Source organism: Somniosus microcephalus, chromosome 10, assembly GCF_052327205.1.
Source record: "Somniosus microcephalus isolate GS21.2 chromosome 10, FLI_Smic_1.0, whole genome shotgun sequence".
In the NCBI taxonomy this organism is placed as follows: domain Eukaryota; kingdom Metazoa; phylum Chordata; class Chondrichthyes; order Squaliformes; family Somniosidae; genus Somniosus; species Somniosus microcephalus.
Genome location: NC_140996.1, coordinates 132,381,147 through 132,404,181, shown reverse-complemented (window position 1 = coordinate 132,404,181; position 23,035 = coordinate 132,381,147). Strand labels below are relative to the sequence as shown.

At 43.9% G+C, this 23,035-nt stretch overlaps 1 protein-coding gene across 2 annotated transcripts in view; it reads left to right on the top strand.

Moving 5' to 3' along the window:
- Positions 1 to 23,035, top strand: part of tmem135 (transmembrane protein 135) — a 537,823-nt gene that overhangs the window by 499,887 nt on the left and 14,901 nt on the right. For both annotated transcript variants that reach the window (XR_015079728.1, XM_085998806.1), the window contains exons 8-12: positions 32 to 196; positions 8,943 to 9,012; positions 10,823 to 10,990; positions 15,852 to 15,915; positions 17,192 to 17,268. Coding sequence is in view for 1 of the 2 variants with exons in the window: in XM_085998806.1 (XP_085854932.1) it covers positions 32 to 196; positions 8,943 to 9,012; positions 10,823 to 10,990; positions 15,852 to 15,915; positions 17,192 to 17,268 (544 nt within the window). In the remaining variant the exon portion in view is untranslated. The remainder of the gene's footprint in view (positions 1 to 31; positions 197 to 8,942; positions 9,013 to 10,822; positions 10,991 to 15,851; positions 15,916 to 17,191; positions 17,269 to 23,035) is intronic.

Genomic DNA, 23,035 nt, shown 5'->3' with positions numbered 1-23,035 from the left:
CATATATGCGTTATTGATTCCTATTTGTTAGGTTTATTGTTGGAAAGGAAGAAATTCCAACACATTCAGTTTTGACAGAGCCGCGGAATATCAGTACACCCAGTAGCCACACTACTGAGCACCAGGCAGTAGAAGATTCAAACAAGAAGATCAAGAAGTCTTTGCTAGCCTTGACTAGACGATTTGTTGACAGAATGTAAGGAAACTTTTAATTACTGATCACAATTTTTTTTAAGTGAGATGTTTCTTTCATTGACTACCAGTATAAGCATGAGAATATAGGAAAAGTAATTTTTGTCTAAGGCAAGATAACCCATGGCACTATTGGTTAAATTATCTTCAGAGAAAAAAACAAAGTTTCAGTCGGCACCATCTGTACAAGCAATTACCAGATGGTTAGATTTCACCATCTAAAAATAAATACTACCAGAATCTAAACTAAGAATCAGAGAGTTTGGAAGTTTATTTGACTGAGTTGATGTATTGGGTACTCAGACAGATCAAGGAAGGTTTACAAGGTTATACCAATGATGTGCACTCAATGAAGATAATGTGACTCTACCCAATCCTATTTTAGCTTATGTAGATACCCACCCAAAAAGCTGTACCAAACTGGCCAGGTGCCTGACTGAGAGCAGTCCAGTGTGTAATATTTAGGAAAGGGAAAACTACTTTTGTTGGTTCTTATTTTAGATGGAGATATATTGGCTATAAAAGACTTACAACTCTCTAGTGGGATATTTCCCACAGCCTAGCAAAACAGGCCATTTCTGATATAAAGTTATGTTTTTTATCTGTTTAATATACTTTAGTAGATGCATTGGTGTGCTTGGGTCTTTAGTGATTAAGTCAATGAGCTGCATTCTCTGCAAAATGCACAATTTTTTCTTCTGGACAAAGACATTTTCTATGTTGCATTCTTGGGTGGGAAAGTGGGTCAGAATGAAAAATTTAAATGCAAGTAGTTTGAAACGACAAGGAGAGGAGAAAAGGAAGTTCACAAGATGCATATGAAATCATGGTAGTTGAAATAGTGTTTAAAGGGCTCGGGGTTACAGTCCTTTCACTCTGACCTCTGAATTAAATATGGAACTTTTATATTTGTTTTGATGTTACTCATGCATATGAGAGGCAGCACAAATTTATTTTCCTGCAAGAATATTAATTTACCAAAATAAATAGCAAGTTGTTGGTGTGTCATTTATGGAACATGGGATGTTAAGTGAAAATTGACAAGACCCTTGCAAATAACAAAATGAGAAACACAAATAATTTGAGATACATTTTCCATTATGTCAATACCAAATTGAATCAGGCACTTTGTACCAGAACATGTCTCAACAGATGGTCTGGGCAATTTATCTTAATTATTCTAGTGGAGATAAAACAGGCTTGGATGGTAAATCATGGCTGAACATCAGACAGCATGACCAGCAGACAATATTATTTTAGAGATTTCAGAAGCTGCTATTGCCTGGGGAAGGGAGCACTAACAGACCAATGATCACCATCATGAAGTATGCACTGACTTACATAGAAACTGTAGAACAGAAGGACTAAGGGCTTTATAACTTCCATCTTTTCATTGCGACCAGCAGAATAGTACCAGAAGCAGCTGAAAGAAGCCTGTGGTAACTGTCGCTGGGATAAGATTTTCTATTCTTAACTTCAACTGTTCTAACTTTTTTTAATGGCGATAGCAGGGTACTGACAATAGGCATATGGATAAAGTTACCAATAAGGGTAAGACGCTTTGGTAATATGGGAAATTCCACTTGCCAACTGACCAGACAAGGACCATTTTCCATCCTTAATTGGTACAAAAATAAAGCAGATCACCAGCTTGCAAGTAACAATAGTTGTACATTACATTACAACAGTGATAACACTTCAAAAAGTACTTCATTGGCTGTAAAGTGCTTTGGGACGTCCGGTGGTCGTGAAAGGCGCTATATAAATGCAAGTCTTTTTATATCTTCCTGCTTCAAATCTCTCATCACTGCATTCCCTACCTTTTTGCTGCAATCTTACCGTTGGCCTGTTGTAGTTTCACCCTGCCGCACTATCTGATCTACACTAGCGGAGTAAGTTACTCTCCTTTAAGATCAATTTCTTCTTATGGATCAACAAGAGATTTTCACAGGCAAAAACTACATATATGCAAATTCAAAAAATGTATTGTCGAGCAGAGAATTAATTTTTTTATAGTGCAGTACTAATGAGGCAGAGCCAGTAAATATCCTCCCACATATGTATTTTTAATTTGTGATCAATTTGGTGCTCATTAAGATGAACGATGACAGCCCTAAAGGAAAGAGTACATCTCTATTTTGGGCATTTAGTGTCCGCCTCAAGTACTCTGATTAGCATGGATTAGTTGCAGGGCAAAGCCCCTACCTATGCTTAGACCAAAGAATGCGCCTTAAACTCCGCCTCAGACCACAATCTCCCTGTTGCAAGTTTCTTTGTGTTTCACACAATTGGTATGCCACCTCTGAGTAAGATTGCTGATTTGGTAACAAAATAGTAGAAGTACTGGCAACTTTGTGCGGTGACCTACTCCCACTAGAAAGCACGGTAAGAATGCCTCGGCGCATTTCACATCATTTGGCCTGGATTTCAACCCAAGGCCAGAATTTTAACAGGAAAGAGTGAGTGGGTTTGGGAGCGGGTGGGAGGTTAAATGCGCTGAAATTGACAGTGCAACCCGCCAGCTTCCGCATATAACTCGAGTGTGTTCGGCTGCGAGCGAGAAACCCCCTCAGGAGAGGCAGGTTAGCAATCTAAAGCTATTAAGAGCCTTTTATACCTGGGGTTTCAAGTTTTACTGGGTGTGCATGGGATTCCTGGGCTTCCTGGACCTCGCCAGTGAAAACAAGGCGCGAGTACAGCAGCAATTGAAGGTGCTGAACAAATGACAGTCAAATAATCCACGAAATACTGAGACCTCACACCTACTTTCTTGCCTAAGGCTTTTGCTCACAGCACTTGTTATGAGAGTTTGCTTTCAGTACTTTGCAGATGATTTCTACAATTCTGGAGGTTACTCTCACGGCACTGCAGGATTGTGCTTCTGATCTCCACTTTACATCAGTCATATATCAGATCAGCATGGGTGCTACTTATGCAGTTTCACCTTGGATCTCAGATGAGGACCAAGATGAGCACCAGCCTTCGCCTCACTGACCTGCGGCTCCACAGGAGGGGGGATGAGCACAGCTCACAGGAGGCGATACCCCCAACACAGGTTATATAGGTCGAGGATCAGCTTCGTGGACATGACTGAACACCAGTGGCTCAGGCTATCGCATCAGTTCGTGGCAGTTTGTAGCCTGCTGGAAGAAGACCTGCTGCCAAGTGAACCAGATGGACACGCATTACCAGTAGCTGTCAGTGACCACCGCCCTCAACTTCTTCGCCTTAGGCTCCTTCAAGGGATCTGCAGGAGACATTTGCACGATCTTGCAGTCGGCTGCCCACAAATGCTTTACCCAGGTGACCGATGCCATGTTTGCCAGGCAGTTATGTAAACTTTGCCACCGATGAAGCCAGTCAGAATGAGCGGGTTTGCGGCTCTGGCTGGCTTCCCACAGGTGCAGGGCATCATCGACTGCGCACGTGACGATCAAGGCACCCCCAGATCACCCAGGAGTGTTTGTGAAACATAAGGGCTTCCACTCCCTCAATGTGCAGCTCGTCTGCAACCATGAAAAGATCATGCAGGTGTGTGCCAGATTCCCAGGGAGCTGTTATTCATTTGTCCTGCGCCAGTCCACCCTCCCTCAGTTCTTCGCACCTCAGACCAGACTTATCGGCTGGCTGCTTGAAGATAAGAGGTATCCACTGAAGATGTGGCTGCTGACACTCTTGAGGAGGCCAAGCAATAAGTCCGAAGAGCGCTACAAAGTCAAATAATAACGAGATGTGTGATAGAGCAAGCAATCGGGATGCTGAAGATGCGCTTCAGATGCATCAGCCAGGGTCTCCAGAATGATTGTGGTATGCTGTGCTCTGCACAACATAGTGTAACAGCAAGGATTGGAGTTGCAGGAGGAGCAAGGCGCAGAGCGGAGGAGGAGGAACTTGATGTGGGCATGGCACCAGCAGCGACACACATGGATGTCCGGGGATGGCCTCATAATGGATGGCATAATTTAGTTATGTTGCACCAGTGTATCCATCTGGCACCCATCTGCTGAACCCACTCCCCCTCTCTCTCTCTTTCCCCCCCCCCCCCAACCACAAAGTAGTCCTATAATGAGAAACCATTCCTTTCACAGACACCCGTTGCTCTCAGTTAAGTCATGTCTTACCATTTATTACAAGTGACAAAGCCACTTGCCAGGCAGCAGGCAAAAATGGGCAAGACGGGAAAATAATGCAAAGAAATAATTTTATGTGCCTCCAAATTTCAACACAACCTTTACAGTGCAACATGCCGAACGCATCACATGCATACCCTTGTGCATCTAGAATTCTTTCATCTTCCTCTTCCTACCACTTCTACATCGTGCAACCCCTGTGGCTTCAGCAGAGGTAAGGGAGGCTGCTCACTTCCCTGCTCTTTATGCCAAGATGCCCTTGGCTGCGTCCTCTGGGTTTTGGAGCCCATGAGCCAAAGACTGCTCCTCCTGCACCTGTGGAGGGGCAGACTTGGCCATCGGCACACGAGGCAGCATGTGGGGCACTGACTGTGGTGGGGGAGGGGGGTTGAGGTGGGGCAATGGGTAAGAAATGGAAGCACTTTGCGTGGAGTCCCCACTTCTATGTCCCCTTTCGCCATCATCCCTCTTGTGGCCCACCAGCACTTCCCTATTAGCAATGAGCTGGAGAGCACTTTAGTGCACATCAGTTGGGCGATGAACAGCCAAGTCAAGTCTAGGTTTTTATCCATCCCTGTGAAGGTGACATTTAGAGTGTGCAAGCTGTTGGTGAGAGCAATCATCCACTCATTTGAATGCCGTGTTTGATGCTCCATGCAGGTGGCCACCCATTCCCTGGATGAACACATCATAGCCTGCTGCGACATGCCAGTTATGCTGGAGATGGACTCCTCCATTCTCCCTGCAAGTGAGCACATTGCAGCTGGAAATTCTGCCAGCACCTCGCGCATTTTTTGCTATTCCTCCAGAATCATCCTCTTTGTTGACGGCCCCCGAGTTTCAGCATCTGCATTCAGCTGAGCAGAGCTTGGAGCGTCCTGTGCCCTCCGACAAGGACTCTCCACTGCTGTCCCTGTCTGCACCATCTGCTCTTGCTCACGTGATCTGTGAGACACCAGGTGACGACCGCTACTTTCTGACTTAATGGTCCCACTGCATGTGTGTATCTGCACTGGTGCTTGGTGTTCACGCGTCCTGTGACATTGCACACTCAGAGTGAACGACATCTTCTGAGAAGCTATCTTCCTCCTCTGACTCCATTGGCTGTTGGACACTTGATGGGGCTGTAGGAGAGTAAAGACATGAATTAGAACTGTCATGGTAAGAATGTTTTAAGTGAACATTATGCACATGATCATATTTCACTGGCTGCTGACATCAATTCAAAATGAGTGACTGCGGTATGCCATGTGGCTGTGCGACATTTAATTTTGTAACCAGGCAGCTGGGAGCTCCCTGTCATCTCCCACCATCATCAATGCCAATGCTCCAGTGCCACCGCCTCTGCAGCAGTCAACGTGGCGATGACTGGAGGGCCACCCCCGATTCTCTGCCTCTCCCTGGTGTTCTGTGCTCTCGTCTCCTGCAAAGAGGGAAACAATAGACCTTTGAGTGAGAGTCATGGAATGAGCGGAACGGATGGATGGGCAACATCTGTAGAGGGTGACTGAGGGAGAGGCGTTACATTGCATTAAGATGAGGGCGAGTGTCAGTGGTGGATGGTCAAATGGGGATGTGAGGAAGTGCATAGACAGAGAGAAATGGGTGCACCTGCAAGGTACGTTGGTGTGAGGAGTGATGTGCAACAGTATGTTTGGGAAGGCAGAGTGAGCGGGGGGGGGGTTAGGGTGACACGCACATCAGGATGTAGTTGAATGTGGCATTGCACTCCCCTTTCCTGACCTCATGAAGTCATTAAATCTCTTCCTGCATTGAATCCACACTCCTACTGCTCACCTCCGCCGCAATCTCCAGCCCTGCCTTCTTGGTCTCTGTGGCTGGCTTCTTCCTCCTGTCATCAGGGAATAACTCCTGCAGGCCCCAACTCTTTGCAGCAGGAGGCCCAGGGAGGCATCACTGAATTGAGGGGCAACTTTCGTACATTGGGACCGCATTTTTGGTCTCCCAGCAATGCAAGATCTCTCCTAGCAATGTGTCTCCAACCTCCACCTGTCACCTTTGCATTGATTGCTCTTTTAAATACCTGAACGGAATTGGACCCATACGTAACATCATCACGCCTGTTCGCGTTAATTGGTCGGAGAACCCGGAAATCTGTTGCAAATGCAGTGGCTTTGTTAAAAAGCCACTGCTAAGCATGCCGCTGAAACTTCCAGATTCACCATTCGATCCAGGGCTCCCCGCTGCCAGCGTGTCAGCAGGTAAAAATTCCGGCCCAAGTCTCAAACATAAAAGGAAAGCAGTCAAATCTATTGGGTCCCAAATCATCATCTTTCCAAAGTTGTTTTAACCAGTAGTTGAAAAAGTGGGTTGACTAATTTGACCAGAGGCAGGAAGAGCAAATAGGATGTTCTTGTTACCAGAGTGACAATCTTGCACAGGTACGGCAACTGCACGCCACCACTGCTAAAATATTCAAGCTCTAAATGCAACAGAGGGGATACATGGTAGTATCAGATTTAAGTCCTACTCTACTCAGCTCCCCATCTGGAGCCATGTTATACAGAAGGCATCAAACAGAGGCCATGGGAAGGGGTGGAAAAGAGGGAAAATCAGAAAGAGTGTCATTTCTCTTGCCAGTTGACTATGTTGGGGGGTGGGGTCACTGCAGAAGCCTGGTAATAGATGGTGTGCCCAGCCCCTCTGCTACAGGCGCATGCTAATTGGAAAAGGAAGGGGAATACAAATGTAAAATAAAAAGGGGAAATAATTACCAAAAAATTATATTTTTTAAATGCTTCTTCCTAAGCCAATCGAAATTTCACATCTGTATAATGCTATCTGAATATCGTCTGATATTTAAGCCAAGGTCTACAGCTGCAAAATTCCTGACTAAGAGCGCTACATAAGAGCAAGCCTGTGCCGAGCATGTGATTAATCCTTGTTACTCCACTGTGTTTATCCAAGGGATTTTACCAAGCTCAAATAGATGTAAAGCAGCATTGAAAATTATTTTTGTTTATAATTTTGTAATAACACACCGCAAAGAGATAGAATATGCATTTACACCCAAACAATATGTTTGATCAAAGGGAGGTGTGAATGGAGGCTTCAAAAGAAAAGTAAAATGAGAGTTAATCACCCTAAGCTGCTCTCTAATCCCTTAGCAGTCCGTTAAATAACAGCATTGGAAGAAGCCTGGGAAAAGGCTGCGTACTCATTTTCTTGGTTTGGCAACAATGTTAGCCCAAAACTGAGTTGTAAACCACACATCCTGTGCTCAACTTACCACCATCAAAATCTTACCATGCTTTTGTCACTTCTAGAATTGACTTCTCCAACATCCTCCTTGCTCGCTCTCCATCCATAAACTCCAACTTGTCCTTCTGTGATGTAAATTTCTAAAACACAGCCACCTGTATCTTTACTGACCTAAACTGGCACCTGTCCACCAACGCATTGATTTAAAATTTCACATCTTCATCTTAAATCCCTCCACAGTCTCGTATCATGCTACCTCTGCAACCTTCTCTAGACCAATATCACATCTGCATTCTTAAATCCTCCAAGTTTCTCTTCTCTGCATTCCCCTTCCTATTGCTTACTATTGGGGTCACCTTGGCCTTACTCTCTGGGACTCCCGTCTTAAAGACCACCACCCTTCTATATGGATCGATTTGAGGAGCACAGTAGGTGGTCAGCCAGCGAAGCGTTCCTGCCTGTTGATACCACAGTGAGACCCAAGCCAATTTGAAGCCTGAGCCTAATTTACATGCAGGTAGCAACTGGGCACTGTTGGTCCTCCTGGCCCCATGGAAATAAAGTTTTTTTTTTAAAAAGCTTTGGCTGCTTTTCTGAGTGGCCTCCACTGGGTAGAATTGCCTTGTTTTGTGGCGGACAACTGGCGTGAAGGAAAATATGGAATTGCATGTCACTGGTAAGCATCATTATCTGAATAACGGCTTACAATACAGCACTACTGTCTACTTCTGCTCATTTTTCAATATTGGGGAAAGATGAACTGAGGTCAGGAATGGGACTGCAGCATACCAAGGGATACCTTCCAGTGAGGCACATTATATGCAAGCTGTTGATACAGCTGTGTGGAGGAAACTCTGGCTTTGACAATGAGGCTGAACACATGAAGTAATCTCACATTGTGAAGCTTGAGATCTTTTCAGTTGACCTTTAAACACAAAATCTGAGTGTGCTGCTTGTAACGTGATGTATGACCCAATATTTTACTTCCCTGATTTAATGCCTACACACCATTTAATTTATTACTGCTGTCAGTTGAAATTCAGCTGGTACAGTGCCTCTCATTCATTTTGTTTTATGGGGTGCATTAAATTGTCATGTATTTAATGACCAGCCATGTGTAATGAGCTCATTGGAAGTCTGATGTGGAGTGCAGAGTATGTATTGTCCCCTCCATAGTAGTTAATCAATTATCAAAACTGTGTCTAAAAACTAGGATATTGTAGTGTATGTGATCTGTAATATAGTACACATTGCTTATTTCACTCTCATTAACAGAAACCCATAAAATGCTTTCTTTGTCGTAGGTGTTGAGATTTCTCTCAAACATATAGTACTAATAAAGCAGGATGTGCTGTATTTGAGGGGATTAGATGTTACAAAACTTTTTTTTCTGTTCAGTTGCAAACATGGCCCAAGACACAGATGTTGTAAACATTATGAAGACAACTGTATCTCCTACTGCGTTAAAGTGAGTAACTTTTTTTCTAATAAAACCAGCAGTGCCCCATTAGCATAAGTCACATACTGGGGCCATTTTGCAATCAACTATCTAAGTTGTTGATAACGTGGGTGGCTGTGGCTTCAACTAAAAAAAAAATTGGTTATGTGGGTCTAAAATCAGGAATGCTGGGAAAGTAGTGATTTGGCATGGAGTATAATATGTTTGACATCTGGGCTCACATCCAAGTTTTTGTTACGTGAGAAGTTATTTCAGTCCCTTAACTTTCTGTATAATATTTCTGTTTTTTGTAAAAGGTAATTGACTTTTTTCAGCAATATTAGAGGAGAGTCAGTTTTAACTTTACCCCTGTTCTCCATATTTTGAATGTCACTTTCCTTTGGTTAGTATTGCAGGAACCACTTGCGAGGTATCTGAGTTGGTCCATAGTAGAGTACTACTTCAGGGCTCAAACAGGAATTCTGAAAGCTCAAGAGTGGGGCTGTGGGAAGTATCAGTAACTGTGCACCAGGCACCAAACTACCCATGAGCAATGCCGTAGGCGATCTACAGCTAAATATATAAACGCACCTTACAGCCTTTAGCTCATAAAATAACCTTTTGGAAGGGAGGATTACATTGAGAATAGCAGAATTTAGAAGGATCCTTGTATCCCCCCAGTAGTCCTAGGACCAAATAACTGTCATTATTTCAAAAGGGCAGCTTGTTGGTCACAGTAAGGGATGTCCATGAAAAGACTGTATAGAGTGTTTAAGGTGGAGTACTACATAATGCAAGATCAGTAAATTCAGTCCTAAACTAGTGCAGGTATACTGAAAAGGAGGGGAGGCTGAGCAGCACATCAGAGCTTTTATGTAGTTCACTGATCCGCTGTTTAAAACGCTGATCATAAATGCTCTGCTGTTCAACAACACTGTGCACCGACACTTCAAACCACTGAGCAGCACTTTCCTAATGCAGCTTTTCAGCTAACTGCTGCCTTGCACCGCATCAGAGGTAATTTGGGAATCTATCCAAGTCAATCACTATAATCAGATGAAAATGCTGGAAATACACAGTACAGCAGTCAGCATCTGTAAAAAGAAAAGACAGGTTATGACAGCCTGGGTGTGTACCCTTCATCAGAACAGATATGTACCTAAAGTGTCACATCCTGTCTTTTCCTTATACAGATGTTGACTGACCTGCTGTGCATTTATTTTAAATTTCCAGCATTTAACGTTTTTCCTTTTTATTTTAGTATAAGTTAGTTATGTAAACAAAGTGGTTCAGTTACTGGACTAGAAGAGTCGACCATGTTGATGGGGAACTGGAGTTACATATAGACCAGATCAGTTATGGATGGCAGGCTTCCTTCCCTAAAGGGCATTAGTGAACCAGTTGGGTTTTTATGACAATCTGACAGCTTCATGGTCACCTTTTACTGATTTTGTTTACAGATTTTTAAAAAACTGAATTCAAATGTTTAAACTGTCATGGTAGGATTTTAACTCGTATTCTCTGGATTACATAACCACTACACTATCATACTCACTTGCATAAGCCAAAAAGTGTTACTTTTGAAAAGTTAAAATAAGTCCAACAACATTCCATTTTAGATTTTTTAAAGAGTACGTGTAAGGCTGCAAAAGTTAAATACATTGAGAACCCTGATCTCAGCCTTTCAGTTGATTTACGAAGCACCCATTATTCACTTTGTGTTTACTATCTGCAATTTTCCATTTTACAATGGAAATTCAATCCAGAGATAAAGAAAATGTAACCAGATGCCTTGCATGTCATGCTATTTCTAAAGCATTTCAAAAAAAATATTTTGCAGGGTTTTATAAGGATGTTCAGTGTTGGCTACCTTATTCAGTGCTGCCTTCGCATTCCATCAGCACTTAGACACCTGTTTACAAAGCCATCTCGGCTGCTGTCTGCTTTGTACAATAAAGAAAACTTCCAACTTGGAGCATTTCTAGGATCCTTTGTCAGTATTTACAAGGTAATAATACATAAAGCTTGTATTACTGGTTTATTCCATTGTGAGATCGAGATACTGGAAAAATTGCAGTTTGAAAAATACATGAGCATCAATAATCAGATTGTCATTAGATTCAATATTGTGACAATATTGTAAAAAAGGAAATATAAAATGAATATATTCCATATTTCAGGAGAGCTCATTTAGAAGGAATGATAAATTGGGAAATTTTGTGGTTGGGGACAAACAGTAAAGATAAGTTTGAGAATACATTGAAGAATAGATAAAGATTGGTAAATGTATAAAACAATTGAAAGAACATTAGGAGATATCATTACTGTAGAAAAGCACTAACATGAAGAAAAATAGAGATTCCTTTGTCTGTTTGTTACAGGAAATGTTCAGAAAGGTAAGACGGTGCATTCATAATGAATTTGTAATTTAAAAACAGAAATGGTTATATATTTATTGTGTACCAGAGCCATAGAAGTTTAAAACACAGTAGGAAGCCTTAGAGAGCATACAACATGTATTCATCAGGATGACAACAGGGATGAGAAACTATAGTTATGAAGAGTTAGGACTGTTCTCCTTGGAACAGAGAAGGTTAAGAGGTGACCTAATAGATGTTTTCAAGATGATAGGTTTTGAGAGAGTAGATAGAGAAACATTATTCCCTCTGGTGATGGGTCGATAATTAGAGGTCATAGATTCAAAATCATTGGCAAAATATTTAGAGGAGGGAATGAGGAGAAATGTTTTCACTGAGTTATTGAAATCTGCAACGCTCTACCTGAAAAGGTGGTGGAAGCTGATTCCATAAATAATTTTAAAAGGCCGTTGGACAGGTACTTGAGGTTGAAGAACTTGGAGGGCTCCGGACAGAAAACGGGGATGTGGGACTAAGCATAACTGCTCTTACAAAGAGCCAGCACAGGCACAACAGCAGAATGGCCCCCTTCTGTGCTGTAAGTTTCTATGGTTCTATAAGAGAGATTTGAAATACTCCTGACTACTTCCTCTGAAGCAAAGAAGGCTAAGAGGATGTTTTAAAATTATTTGATAGGTTTCCCCATTCACCCTATTCCCTCTGACTGGTAAAGCTCAAATGGGCCATTCATTTAAAATTATCAGAGTGAAGAGAGAGGTTAGGAAAAATGTCTTTATGCAGAGAGTTGTTAAAGCATGGAATGCTTTGCCACATGGAGTAATTGAGGTAAAGACCATTGCATATTTTAAGGGAAGACTGGATAAATATCTAAAACAAAGTAAGATGCAGGATTATGGGGAATAAGCAGAGCTTTGGGATTAGTTTGGTATTGCTCCGGGAAACAGTGGCACAGACACGATCAGTTGAATGACCTCCTTCTGTCTGTAAACTTCAGGCGGTCCACCACCATTCACGACTGGAAGTGACAGGACTGCAGAACTTTGATTTGATTTGTTGATTGTGGGATCATTTAGCCCTGTCTATAGCATGCTGCTGCTGCTTTTTACCATGCATGTAGTCCTGTGTTGCAGCTTCCCCAAGTTGTCACCTCATTTTTAGTTATGCCAGGTGCTGCTCCTGGCATGCTCTTCTACACTCCTTATTGAACCAGGGTTGGTTCCCTGGTTTGATGGTAATGGTAGAGTGAGGGATATGCCGGGCCATGAGGTTACAGATTGTGGTGGAATACAATTCTGCTGCTGCTGGCCCACAGCGCCTCATGGATGCCCAGTTTTGAGCTGCGAGATCTGTTCTGAATCTATCCCATTTAGCACGGTGATAGTGCCACACAACACGATGGAGGGTGCCCTCAGTGTGAAGATGGTACTTTGTCTCCACAATGACTGTGTGGTGGTCACTGCTACCAACACTGTCATGGACAGATCCATCTGCGACAGGTGGATTGGTGAGGACAAGGTAAAATAGGTTTTTCCCTCATGTTGGTTCTCTCACTACCTGTCGCAGGCCCAGACTGGCAGTTATGTCCTTCAGGACTCGACCAACTCAGTAGTGGTGCTATCGAGCCACTCTTGGTGCTGGACATTGAAGTCCCCCACCCAGAGTACATTCTGTACCCTTGCTACTCTCAGTGCTTCTTCCAAGTGGTGTTCAGCAAGGAGGAGTACTGATTCATCAGCTGAGGGAGGGCAATAGGTGGTAATCAGCAGGAAGGTTCCTTGCCCATGAGTCTTCATGGGGTCTGCAGTCAATGTTGAGGGCTCCCAGGGCCACTCCTCCCCGACTGTATACCACTGTGCCTCTACCCCTGGTGGGTCTGTCTTGCCGGTGAGACAGGACATACCCAAGGATGGTGATGGAGGAGTTTGGGACATTGGCTGAAAGGTATGATTCTGTGAGTATGACTGTGTTAGGCTGTTGCTTGACTAGTCTGTGGGACAGCTCTCCCAATTTTGGCACAAGTCCCCAGATGTTGGTGAGATGGACTTTGCAGGGTCACCTGGGCTGGGTGTGCCGTTTCCGTAGCTGGTGCCGAAGTCAATGCCGGGTGGTCCGTTCAATTTTATTCTTATCATCGTTTTCGTAGAGGTTTGTTAGAAATGAGTGGCTTGCTAGGCCATATCAGAGGGCAGTTAAGAGTCAACCATATTGCTGGTGAGAGTCTGGAGTCACATATAGGCCAGACCAGGTAAGGACGGTAGATTTTCTTCCCTAAAGGACATTAATGAACCAGATGGGTTTTTATGACAATCCGATAGTTCATGGTCACCATTACTAGCTTCTTATTCCAGATTATTATTTAATTAACTGAATTTAAATGCCCCAGCTGCCATGGTGGGATTTGAACTCTGGATCATTAGTCTGGGCCTTTGGATTACTAGACCAGTAACACAACCACTATGCTACTGTTCCCATTGTTCTTGTATTCAGTGAAATATCTTATTTTCGTGATACTTTACCACAAAATGATTTAGATTTGGATAGTTTAAAATATGATAAAAAATGATTTTATAATCACTACAAAAAGTGTCATTCACCATTTCAAAGCTTGTGCAGAGCCAGGCCTGGAACCACTGTAAAATGACACTTTGAATGCAGCAGAAGGTAATCAAATGTGCGATTGTATTTACACTTTTTTGTTTTACTGTGATTTTTATGTTTCTGTGTTAAACAACTGTGCATTTATTGGAGTTTAAACTTCGAACTCCAGTATATAATTGACACATAAGCGTTACTAAGGAGACAATAGATATGCAGACTGATCTTGTGCTGCATGTTCTCTATTTATATCTATTTACAATTACATAGATGAATTTTGGCAACAGAGATTCAATGGTTTAGTGTTCACTGCAATTTAAATATGAGTTGTATTAATTCAGTAGTAATTTCGTTGGTAAGAATCTAAACATTCTAGTTGTCGTAGAAAATTAAGTAAAAAAACTCCACCATAAGTTATTTTTCTATCTTGGGAGCTGGCCAAAAAACAAATTTGAATATAAAGCTTTCGAGTGTTGCAGCACGTTGGAGCCCCAAAGCCTATGTGATGCAGTGTTGGAACTTCACACTGCCCTCCTCATTCTAAGGTCCGAATTTCAATTGTGCTGTAATGGAGAGATGGCAAGTGAACATCAGGTGCTTCCTTCAAAAGAAGGGCAAGTCCACTTGGACTGCTCTAACAGGCAATTCCAGAGCAATATTGGCAGATACCTGGAAGCAGGTTGCCTGCTTGTCCCCTTGGCTGGAGAGTGAGAGATGTGGGGAGATGTGAAAGAAGGGAGGGACATGCCTGTTTTTAACAATAACAACTTACATTTATAGCGCCTTTAATGCAGTAAAACATTGTTAGGCACGTCACAGGAGCATAATCAGACAATAATTGACACTGAGCCAAAGAAAGAGACATTGTGACAAGTGACCAAAAGCTACGTCAAAGAGGTAGGTTTTAAGGAGCATCTTAAGGAGGCAGAGAGGTTTAGGGAGGGAATTTCGGAGCTTGGGGCCTAGACAGCTGAAGGTACAGCTGCTAATGGTAGGACAAAGGAAGTTGGGGATACACAAGAGGCCAGAATTGGAGGAATGCAGAGTTCTCGGAGGGTGGTATGGCTGGGGAGTTTAGAGATAGGGAGGGGCGAGGCCAAGGAGGGATTTGAACACAAGGATGAGAATTTGAATTTTGAGGCGTTGGTGGACCAGGATTCAATGTAGATCAGCAAGCACAGGGGTGATGGGAGAATGGGACTTGGTGCGAGCAGAGTTTTGGATGAGCTGAAGCTTATGGATGGTGGACAATGGGAAGCCGGCCAGGAGAGCATTGGAATAGTCAAGTCTGGAGGTAACAAAGGCATGGATGAGGGTTTCATTAGCAGATGGTCTGAGGCATGGGGTAGGGATGGTGATATTCTGAGGTGGAAGTAGGCAGACTTGGTGATGGAGAGGATATGGGGTTTGGAAGCAACATTCCCTATATACTAGACTTAACTTTCTCTGGCGCGCTTAATGGGCAATTAATGTGCAAATCCAGCAAGTTCTTAAAAAGATAATGGAGAAGCTAAGGGTGAAAGGCCCTTTGTGCAATGCAAATGGCAAAACAGCGTAAATCGATCAGCAAGTTCTGGAGATTCACAACTCATGACGTATTTCTTATTCCCCTGAACTTGCTGGCTAATTTACACATTAATAACAGTGTGCATCGTTCACACGCTGTTATTTTTTCAGCAATTTCCTTCCCAATATATGGCCATTTCAGAACTTTTTCAATTTTTATCCAACTGAAGCATTGCTGAACAGACTTTTTTTATGTTAGCAAGGTGTTTGGTAGTTCATTGCTTTCCAGAATCTGAGAAAAGGCATTTAGCAAAGTAATAGTATTTGACAGTGATTTGCAGTACTAAAAGCACAAGCCATTTGATCCTGATGTTTTTATTTCATGTCAAGGGCACAAGTTGCTTCCTCCGATGGGTGAGAAATTTGGACGATGAACTTCATGCACTGATTGCTGGTGAGAGTAATAATATTTTTTCAGCTCTCTTACAAGGGCTTTCTCAATCCATTCTGCACATGTCTGCAAGATGATGGTTTATAATATGATATAGATCGAAAGGAAGGATAATAAACAGATTTCCACCAAATGCTTCAATTCAGCTCTATAGTATCTTATGAATTCTTGCACGAGGTGCTTATAGTCTCACAATTTGAGCGTGACTATGCCATCTGCTCCACAATTGTTCTTCCTATACTTTGAAACAAATCTAAAACACTATGGCCTAGAAATTCAGTGGGCCTTGCACCCACTTAGCGCCTAAAGAGGTCTCTTGCGCCGGCGGGGTGGTAGCGCTGAAATTGAGTGCAGCGGTATTGGCGGCGGTAGCCGTTAGCGCTGCGCCGGGACCGATGACGTCATCGGTGTGCGCGGTGGCTCGTAACGCCCCGAAACCGCGCCGATCCCCATATTTATTTGCGCCCGCCTCCTCCGAAGCGGGCGCAAACAGTGAACAGAAAACGGGGCCGTCCTGCTGCCATAGTGGGGCGCTTTAAAGCTGAAGGTGCGGCCGGCCGCTTTTTCGGCGGCCGCCTGCCCGCACCTCCTCCCCCGGCCTCCTCCACCCCCCGCCCCGCGGCATTGCCGGCTGGTTTCCGTGGAGCCCGGCACTTCTCCATTGTGCCGGGCTCTTTTGCCGGCACTCGCGATCGGGGCTCCGGCCGTTGCAGGCACCTCCCCCTTAAGAGAAGGGGGAGGCCTGCAGTACCGCAGCCTGCCGCACCGCATCGGGTGGCGCTGCGGCAACTAGCGCGCCGATATTCAGTTGCAGCGCCCCAAACGGAGGCGGGCACACCCTAGTATAGCGCCCGCTTCCGAATTGGGGCGCAGAAGACGAATATACGGCGTGCGCTAATGCCTCCCCGCCCAGCGCTAACTTTTGGGCGCGAGCGAGCTGCCCGCGCCCAAGTGAATTTCTAGGCCTATATTTGAAAGTGGAAGGAAAAATAAACCTGAATGATGCCCTGTCTGATCCCTAGTGCATGTGATCTCAGATGGAGAACTGCGCATGAAATCATTTTCATATCCAGCTTGACACATATTGTGCCTTCCACAGGTGGCTTTCAGTGTGAAAGTGCACATTTCACAGTTCAAACATTTTCCTAAGACTACTGTATTATAGAGCTATATACAGTGCAACCCAAGATGTCAGTCAAAGAGGAGCCAAAGGTTTTTCATTTGATTACTATTGCCGTTTGTAACAATGTGTCAATCATATTCTTAATTTTTTATGCAGGTTTCTTAGCAGGAATGTCCATGATGTTTTACAAAAGCACAACCATCTCCATGTACCTGGCTTCCAAACTTGTAGAGGTAAAATAAAATAACTTTTTTTGTTTTTATATAAATGTCAGTTTGAGTGCTTTTTACTTTACAGTATATAGACAATAGTATTTTGTTAGCTAAATTTAGAAAATGTGACGATCGCATCTTTCTCTGTCTCCTTGCTAAAAGGAGCAGATTTTCCCCTCGTATGTGACATGGGGACACTCAGTTCCCAAACGCAGTGAAGAGTGAAAGGCTTGGAAGCACACAATGCCGGGTCTCCATCCTCTTGATTTTGCTTGTGGATTTCCTGGGGGATTCAGTCACTTCATTTTCCTCTAGTTTTCCAGACGGGCACTCGGGAAAATGCCTTTGCACTTGGCCTCTTTTAGACAGAGGATCTGAGGGGCGCAGGCAGCAAAGCTAGGGAAGCCCCAAAAGGTAAGTAGCACCTATTTTTTTCCCCCCACAGGCCTACGATGGATTTATGATGCCAGACAGCAGCCAGATGGCCCTGCCAGCAGCAGCCATGACCTGCAGCAGCAACTGGTTTTCCATCCCCACTTTTGGGCGCAAGCCCCTGTTGAGGGGTAGGCTTTGTCCTATGCACTCTGGCTGATCAGCTGCTGGAACTGATACTCTAACCTCTCTGCCCTTCCTTCATATCATATTTTTTTTTTCATATACATATCCAATTTCCTTTTAAATAATGTTATCGACTGCCTTAATCATTGGCGCAACCACTGATAAAATTATGGTTGGATCATGGAAGCCTACCCACATCCTGTCGCGCAAGCGTGGCTCAAGCCCATTGTCATTCTTGAAAATAAATGTAAATAGAACTGTCCAATTCAGTGGTTCTGAAACTTTCCCAGGCTGGGTCACACCAAAAAAACTCACGTCCCTCTAGCTAAGAATATTGGTTATGGTAAGTCTGCAAAAAGTTTCTCCCTCTGTTTCTCTGTCTCTGTCCATTTTACGTCTGTTTATCTCAGTTTACTGTTTTGCTCTTTCTCCTTCTCCACTTCAGTTTCACTTTTAACAACAATTTACCTTTATATAGTGCCTTTAATATATAAAACTTTCCAAGATACTTTACAAAGGGGAGAAAAAGGAACGATGCTGAGTTATTATGAGTGAGGTTTGGAGAGGCAACTTGATTGATAAAATAGATTTTGAGAAGGTTTTTAGGGGCAGAGAGGGAGGCAGGCAGAGGAACGTAGTAAGGGAGTAGGGCCAAGGCAGCTGAAGACTGTGCCACCAATGTGGGGCAAAATGTAGAAGGGGGTGCATGGAAGGCTGAGTCTGGGCACATGAGGGTATAGGAGCGGATGTAAGGCTAGAGAAGCTTGCCAAGAATGGGTGGGGCAAGAACATGGAGGGATTTGTAGTTAAGGATAGAGATTTTAAATTCAGTACATTGGGAGACAGGTAGGTCAACATGAATGAGATTGATGGGTGAACAAGACTTAGTGCAGGGCAGGATACACTTGGCCGGGTCCTGCATGAGCTGCAGTATAATGTGGATAAATGCGAGCTTATCCACTTTGGTGGCAAAAACAGGAAGGCAGATTATTATCTGAACAGCAATAGATTGGGAGAAGGGGAAGTGCAACGAGACCTGGGTGTCCTTGTGCACCAGTCGCTGAAGGTAAGCATGCAGGTGCAGCAGGCGGGTAAGAAGGCAAATGGTATGTTGGCCTTCATAGCGAGAGGGTTCGAGTACAAGAACAAGGATGTCTTGCTGCAGTTGTACAGGGCCTTGGCGAGACCACACCTTGAGTATTGTGTGCAGTTTTGGTCGCCTTATCTGAGGAAGGATGTTCTTGCCATGGAGGGAGTGCAGCGAAGATTCACCAGACTGATACCTGGGATGGCAGGAATGACGTATGAAGAAAGATTGGGTCGATTGGGCTTATACTCGCTGGGGTTTAGAAGAATGAGAGGGGATCTCATTGAAACTTATAAAATTGTAACAGGACTGGATAAACTGGATGCAGGAAGGATGTTCCCGATGGCCGGGGAGTCCAGAACCAGGGGTCACAGTCTAAGGATAAGGGGTAAGCCATTTAGGACAGAGATGAGGAGGAATTTCTTCACCCAGAGAGTGGTGAACCTGTGGAATTCTCTACCACAGAAGGCAGTGGAGGCCAATTCATTAAATATATTCAAGAAGGAGTTGGATATATTTCTTGAGGCTAAAGGGATCAAGGGATATGGGGAGAAGGCAGGGACAGGGTATTGAATTTGGATGATCAGCCATGATCTCATTGAATGGCGGAGCAGGCTCGAGGGGCCGAATGGCCTATTCCTGCTCCTATCTTTTATGTTTCTATGTTGCAGTTTATGAAAAGTGGAATTGGGAGGCTAGCAAGAGGACATTGAATAAATTGAGTTTAGAAGTGACAAAAGCAAAAAAAAGGGTTTTTTTGGCAGTGGGATTGAGGTAGGGTAGAAATTGGGGGTGTTGCAGAGGTGTAAAGTCTTGGTAATGAATAAGTTATGGGGTTTGAAATAGAACGCTGAGATTTTGTGTGGCCTGATTCTGCCTCAGTGAATGGCCAGGGAAGGGAGATGGAGTCGGTGGCAAAGGAGTGCTGAAAATAATGGATTATTATTTGGAGGAAAATTTTGACTCATTCACAATTTATTGTCAGACATGGAGCCTGACAGCCCAGCGGTTGTGGAGAGCTTGATGCCATCATCAGCATACATGTAGAAACTCACCCTTGTGAATGATCATCAAATGAAGCATATAGATGATGAAAAAGAGGGGGTGACGGATGAATCCTCGGGGAACCCCAGAGGTGATTGTGTGAATGAGAGAGAAACCATTGCTGTATTGGGGCAGGTAGGAGTGGAACCACACAAGGATAATCCCATGTAGCTGGACACCAGATGGGGATAGCACAATAGGATCTCAGTCACAGAGGATGTCGTTTGATACATTGGCCAGGGTTATGAAAGGGGAGTTGTGGGAGAGATGATGACACATTCAAGGACCTTGGAGAGGAAAGGGAGGTGAGAGATGGGTTGGTAGTTGGAGAAGACAGACTGGTCGAGGGGGAACCATTTTGAGAACAGAGGTGGTGGTGTCAGTTTTGAAAGGGAGAGGTATGATGCCTGAGCAAAGGGAGCCATTAGCAATGTTGGCTCAGGAGTTTTGTGAGAAGGTACTGGAAGGCAAACAAGGTGTCAAAAGAGTAAGTGAAGAGGCAGGGAAGTTTTGGCATGTATCGCCTGGCAGGAGTCTTCAGAGAGGGCGAGGAAGTTGCCATTGTGGGCCAGGTTTCCATCAAGGTCATGATATCAATAGATTATCCACAGTGAAGTTGTAGATGATAAGGGCCTTGTTCTCTTCCTGTCTTTGCACAATTATCTCAAGTCCCCCAAGAATCTGTCCTTGACCCCCTTTTTCTTCCTCATCTCCACACTGTTCCCTGACTACATCATCCACAGAAATAGGGTCAGGTTCCATACGTATGCTGACTACACCCAGCTCTACCTCTCCACCACCTCTCTGACCCCTCAATTGAATCTGTGTTGTCAGACTGCTTGTCTGACAGCCACTTTTAGATGAGTTGTAATTTCCTTCAGTTAAATATTGGGAAGGCTGAAGCCATCGTCTACAGCTCCCAACACAAACAACGGACCCATAGCACTTATTCCATCCCCTTCCCCGGTCATTTTTTCGGCTGAACCAGACTGTTCACAATTCAACCCCGAGCTGAGCTTCAAACCCCATATCCTCTCCATCACAAAGACCACCTACTTGTACATCTGTAACATCACCCACCTCCCATCCCTGCTTCAGCCATCTGCCACTGAAACCCTCGTCCATACCTTTGTCACCTCCACTCTCTGTAAACTTCACTTTATCCAAAACTCTGCTGCTCGTATCCTATCCCGCACCAGTTTCCGCTCACTTCTCGCCCTTGTCCTTGGTGATCGACATTGGCTTCCGGTCCCCCAACATCTCCAATTTAAAATTCTCATCCTTGTGCTTAAATCCTGTCATGGCCTTCATGTGAGGACAAACTTTTTCTAGCCCTACAACCCCACCAAACTCAATGTTTCCCTTACTCTGGCTTTTTGTGCATTCCCTCCTCCCTTCGGCCCAACAATGTCTGGGCCTATGCTTTGGAATGTCCTCCCTAATCCCCTCTGCCTTTCCATCTACCTCTCCTCCTTTAACGTCCTTTGTAAAATCCACCTGTTTGACCATGCTTTTGCTCATTCTAATATATCCTTTGGCTCATTGGCTATTTTGTCTGATTATGTCTCTGTGATGCGCTTTGGGGTGTTTTTCTATGTTAAAATTTCTATATAATTTTGTGTTTTTAAGGGAATGCCTGCAATATTCCATTTAATTAATGTCTTTAAATTCAACATCACTTCCTTGCTTTTATATTCAATGGTCCTATGCATAAAACTAGGGTTGCAAAATTCTGGGATTTTTAAAAGAGGAATCTTTCCATGGGAATTTTTGGAAATTTATGGGAATTTTGAGTTTTTTTGCGCACTGATGGTTTTTGCCTCTGACCCTTATATTATCTTTGTCATCAAAATAGACATACTGTTCCATACAAATAAAAACAGGCTTTCAAAACTTTATTTAGGTTATAATTTTGAACTTTATTGAACCCCCACATAAAAGACCCATCTAAAATAAAATAAAAAGAGCATCAGCTTATTTAGCCTGTAATTTGTCCTTATTTTGTCCTTTTGAGTCTTCTACTCATGAGTCTTCTGAGTTTTCTGCTCATCATTGCTCCTCCTGATTCTCTGGCTCTGACGTGTCCATTTCCTCCTCTGTGTCACTGTCTAGCTGTGTGGTGGACACTTCTGTTTCTGGCTCAATAAGTTGTAGGTTCGCACGGATAGCCACCAATTTCTCCACTTTCTTGTTAGTCAGCCTGTTGCGCACCTTTGTATGCGTATTCCCAAAAAGTGACCAGTTTTATTCAGAGGCTGCTGATGAAGGTGGGATTTGGAGTATCACCAATGCAATGGGTGACAGGGTCTCAGATGCACAAAGTCCCTTCCACCAGGTATGTGCACTGATATGCTTGCATGATTCCCATATCCCGTCCCCATTCCAAAGACCTTGCTTGGTAGAGAACTTTGCTAGACTTCCCAGAACTTTGCCCACGTCCAGATTGAGGTGGCGTGAGAGGGTAGAAATCACACTGTAAGCGCTGTTGATCTGTTCTCCAGAAAGTATTGGTCTCCCAACATGCTTTGGGTCCAGCATGTATGCTGCAGCATGAATCGGCTTGACACAAAATCCTTGACGCGTCTGTATGAATTGAACAATTGCCTTCTCCTCTGCTTTGAGCAGCAGGGATGTGGGTAGGGCAATGCTGATTTGTTCTTTTAAATCAGCAAAAAGCCTGAACATCTGTCAAGACAGCGTCATCTCCGTCAATCTGAGCAATTGCAGATGCTACTGGTGAGAGTAGTTTAAGGCTGCTAACCACACTCTCCCAAAACACATCATCCAGCAGTATTTTCTTGATAGTGGTTTCCATATTCCCAGACTGGGATATTGCCATTTCTTGCAGTGACTCCTTACCCTCAAGAAGGCTGTTGTACATTATGACAATGCCACCCATCTAGTGTTGCTGGGCAGCTTCAGTGTGGTGTTCTTGTTCTTTGTCGTTTGCTTGGAGTTATACGTTGATGCAACTACCTGTTTTCCCCTGACATACTTAACAACTTGCTTGGCTCTCTTATACAGTGTTTCCATGGTTCTCAAACCCATGATGTCCTTGAGGAGCAGGTTGAGCCCATGAGCTGCGCACCCAATAGACGT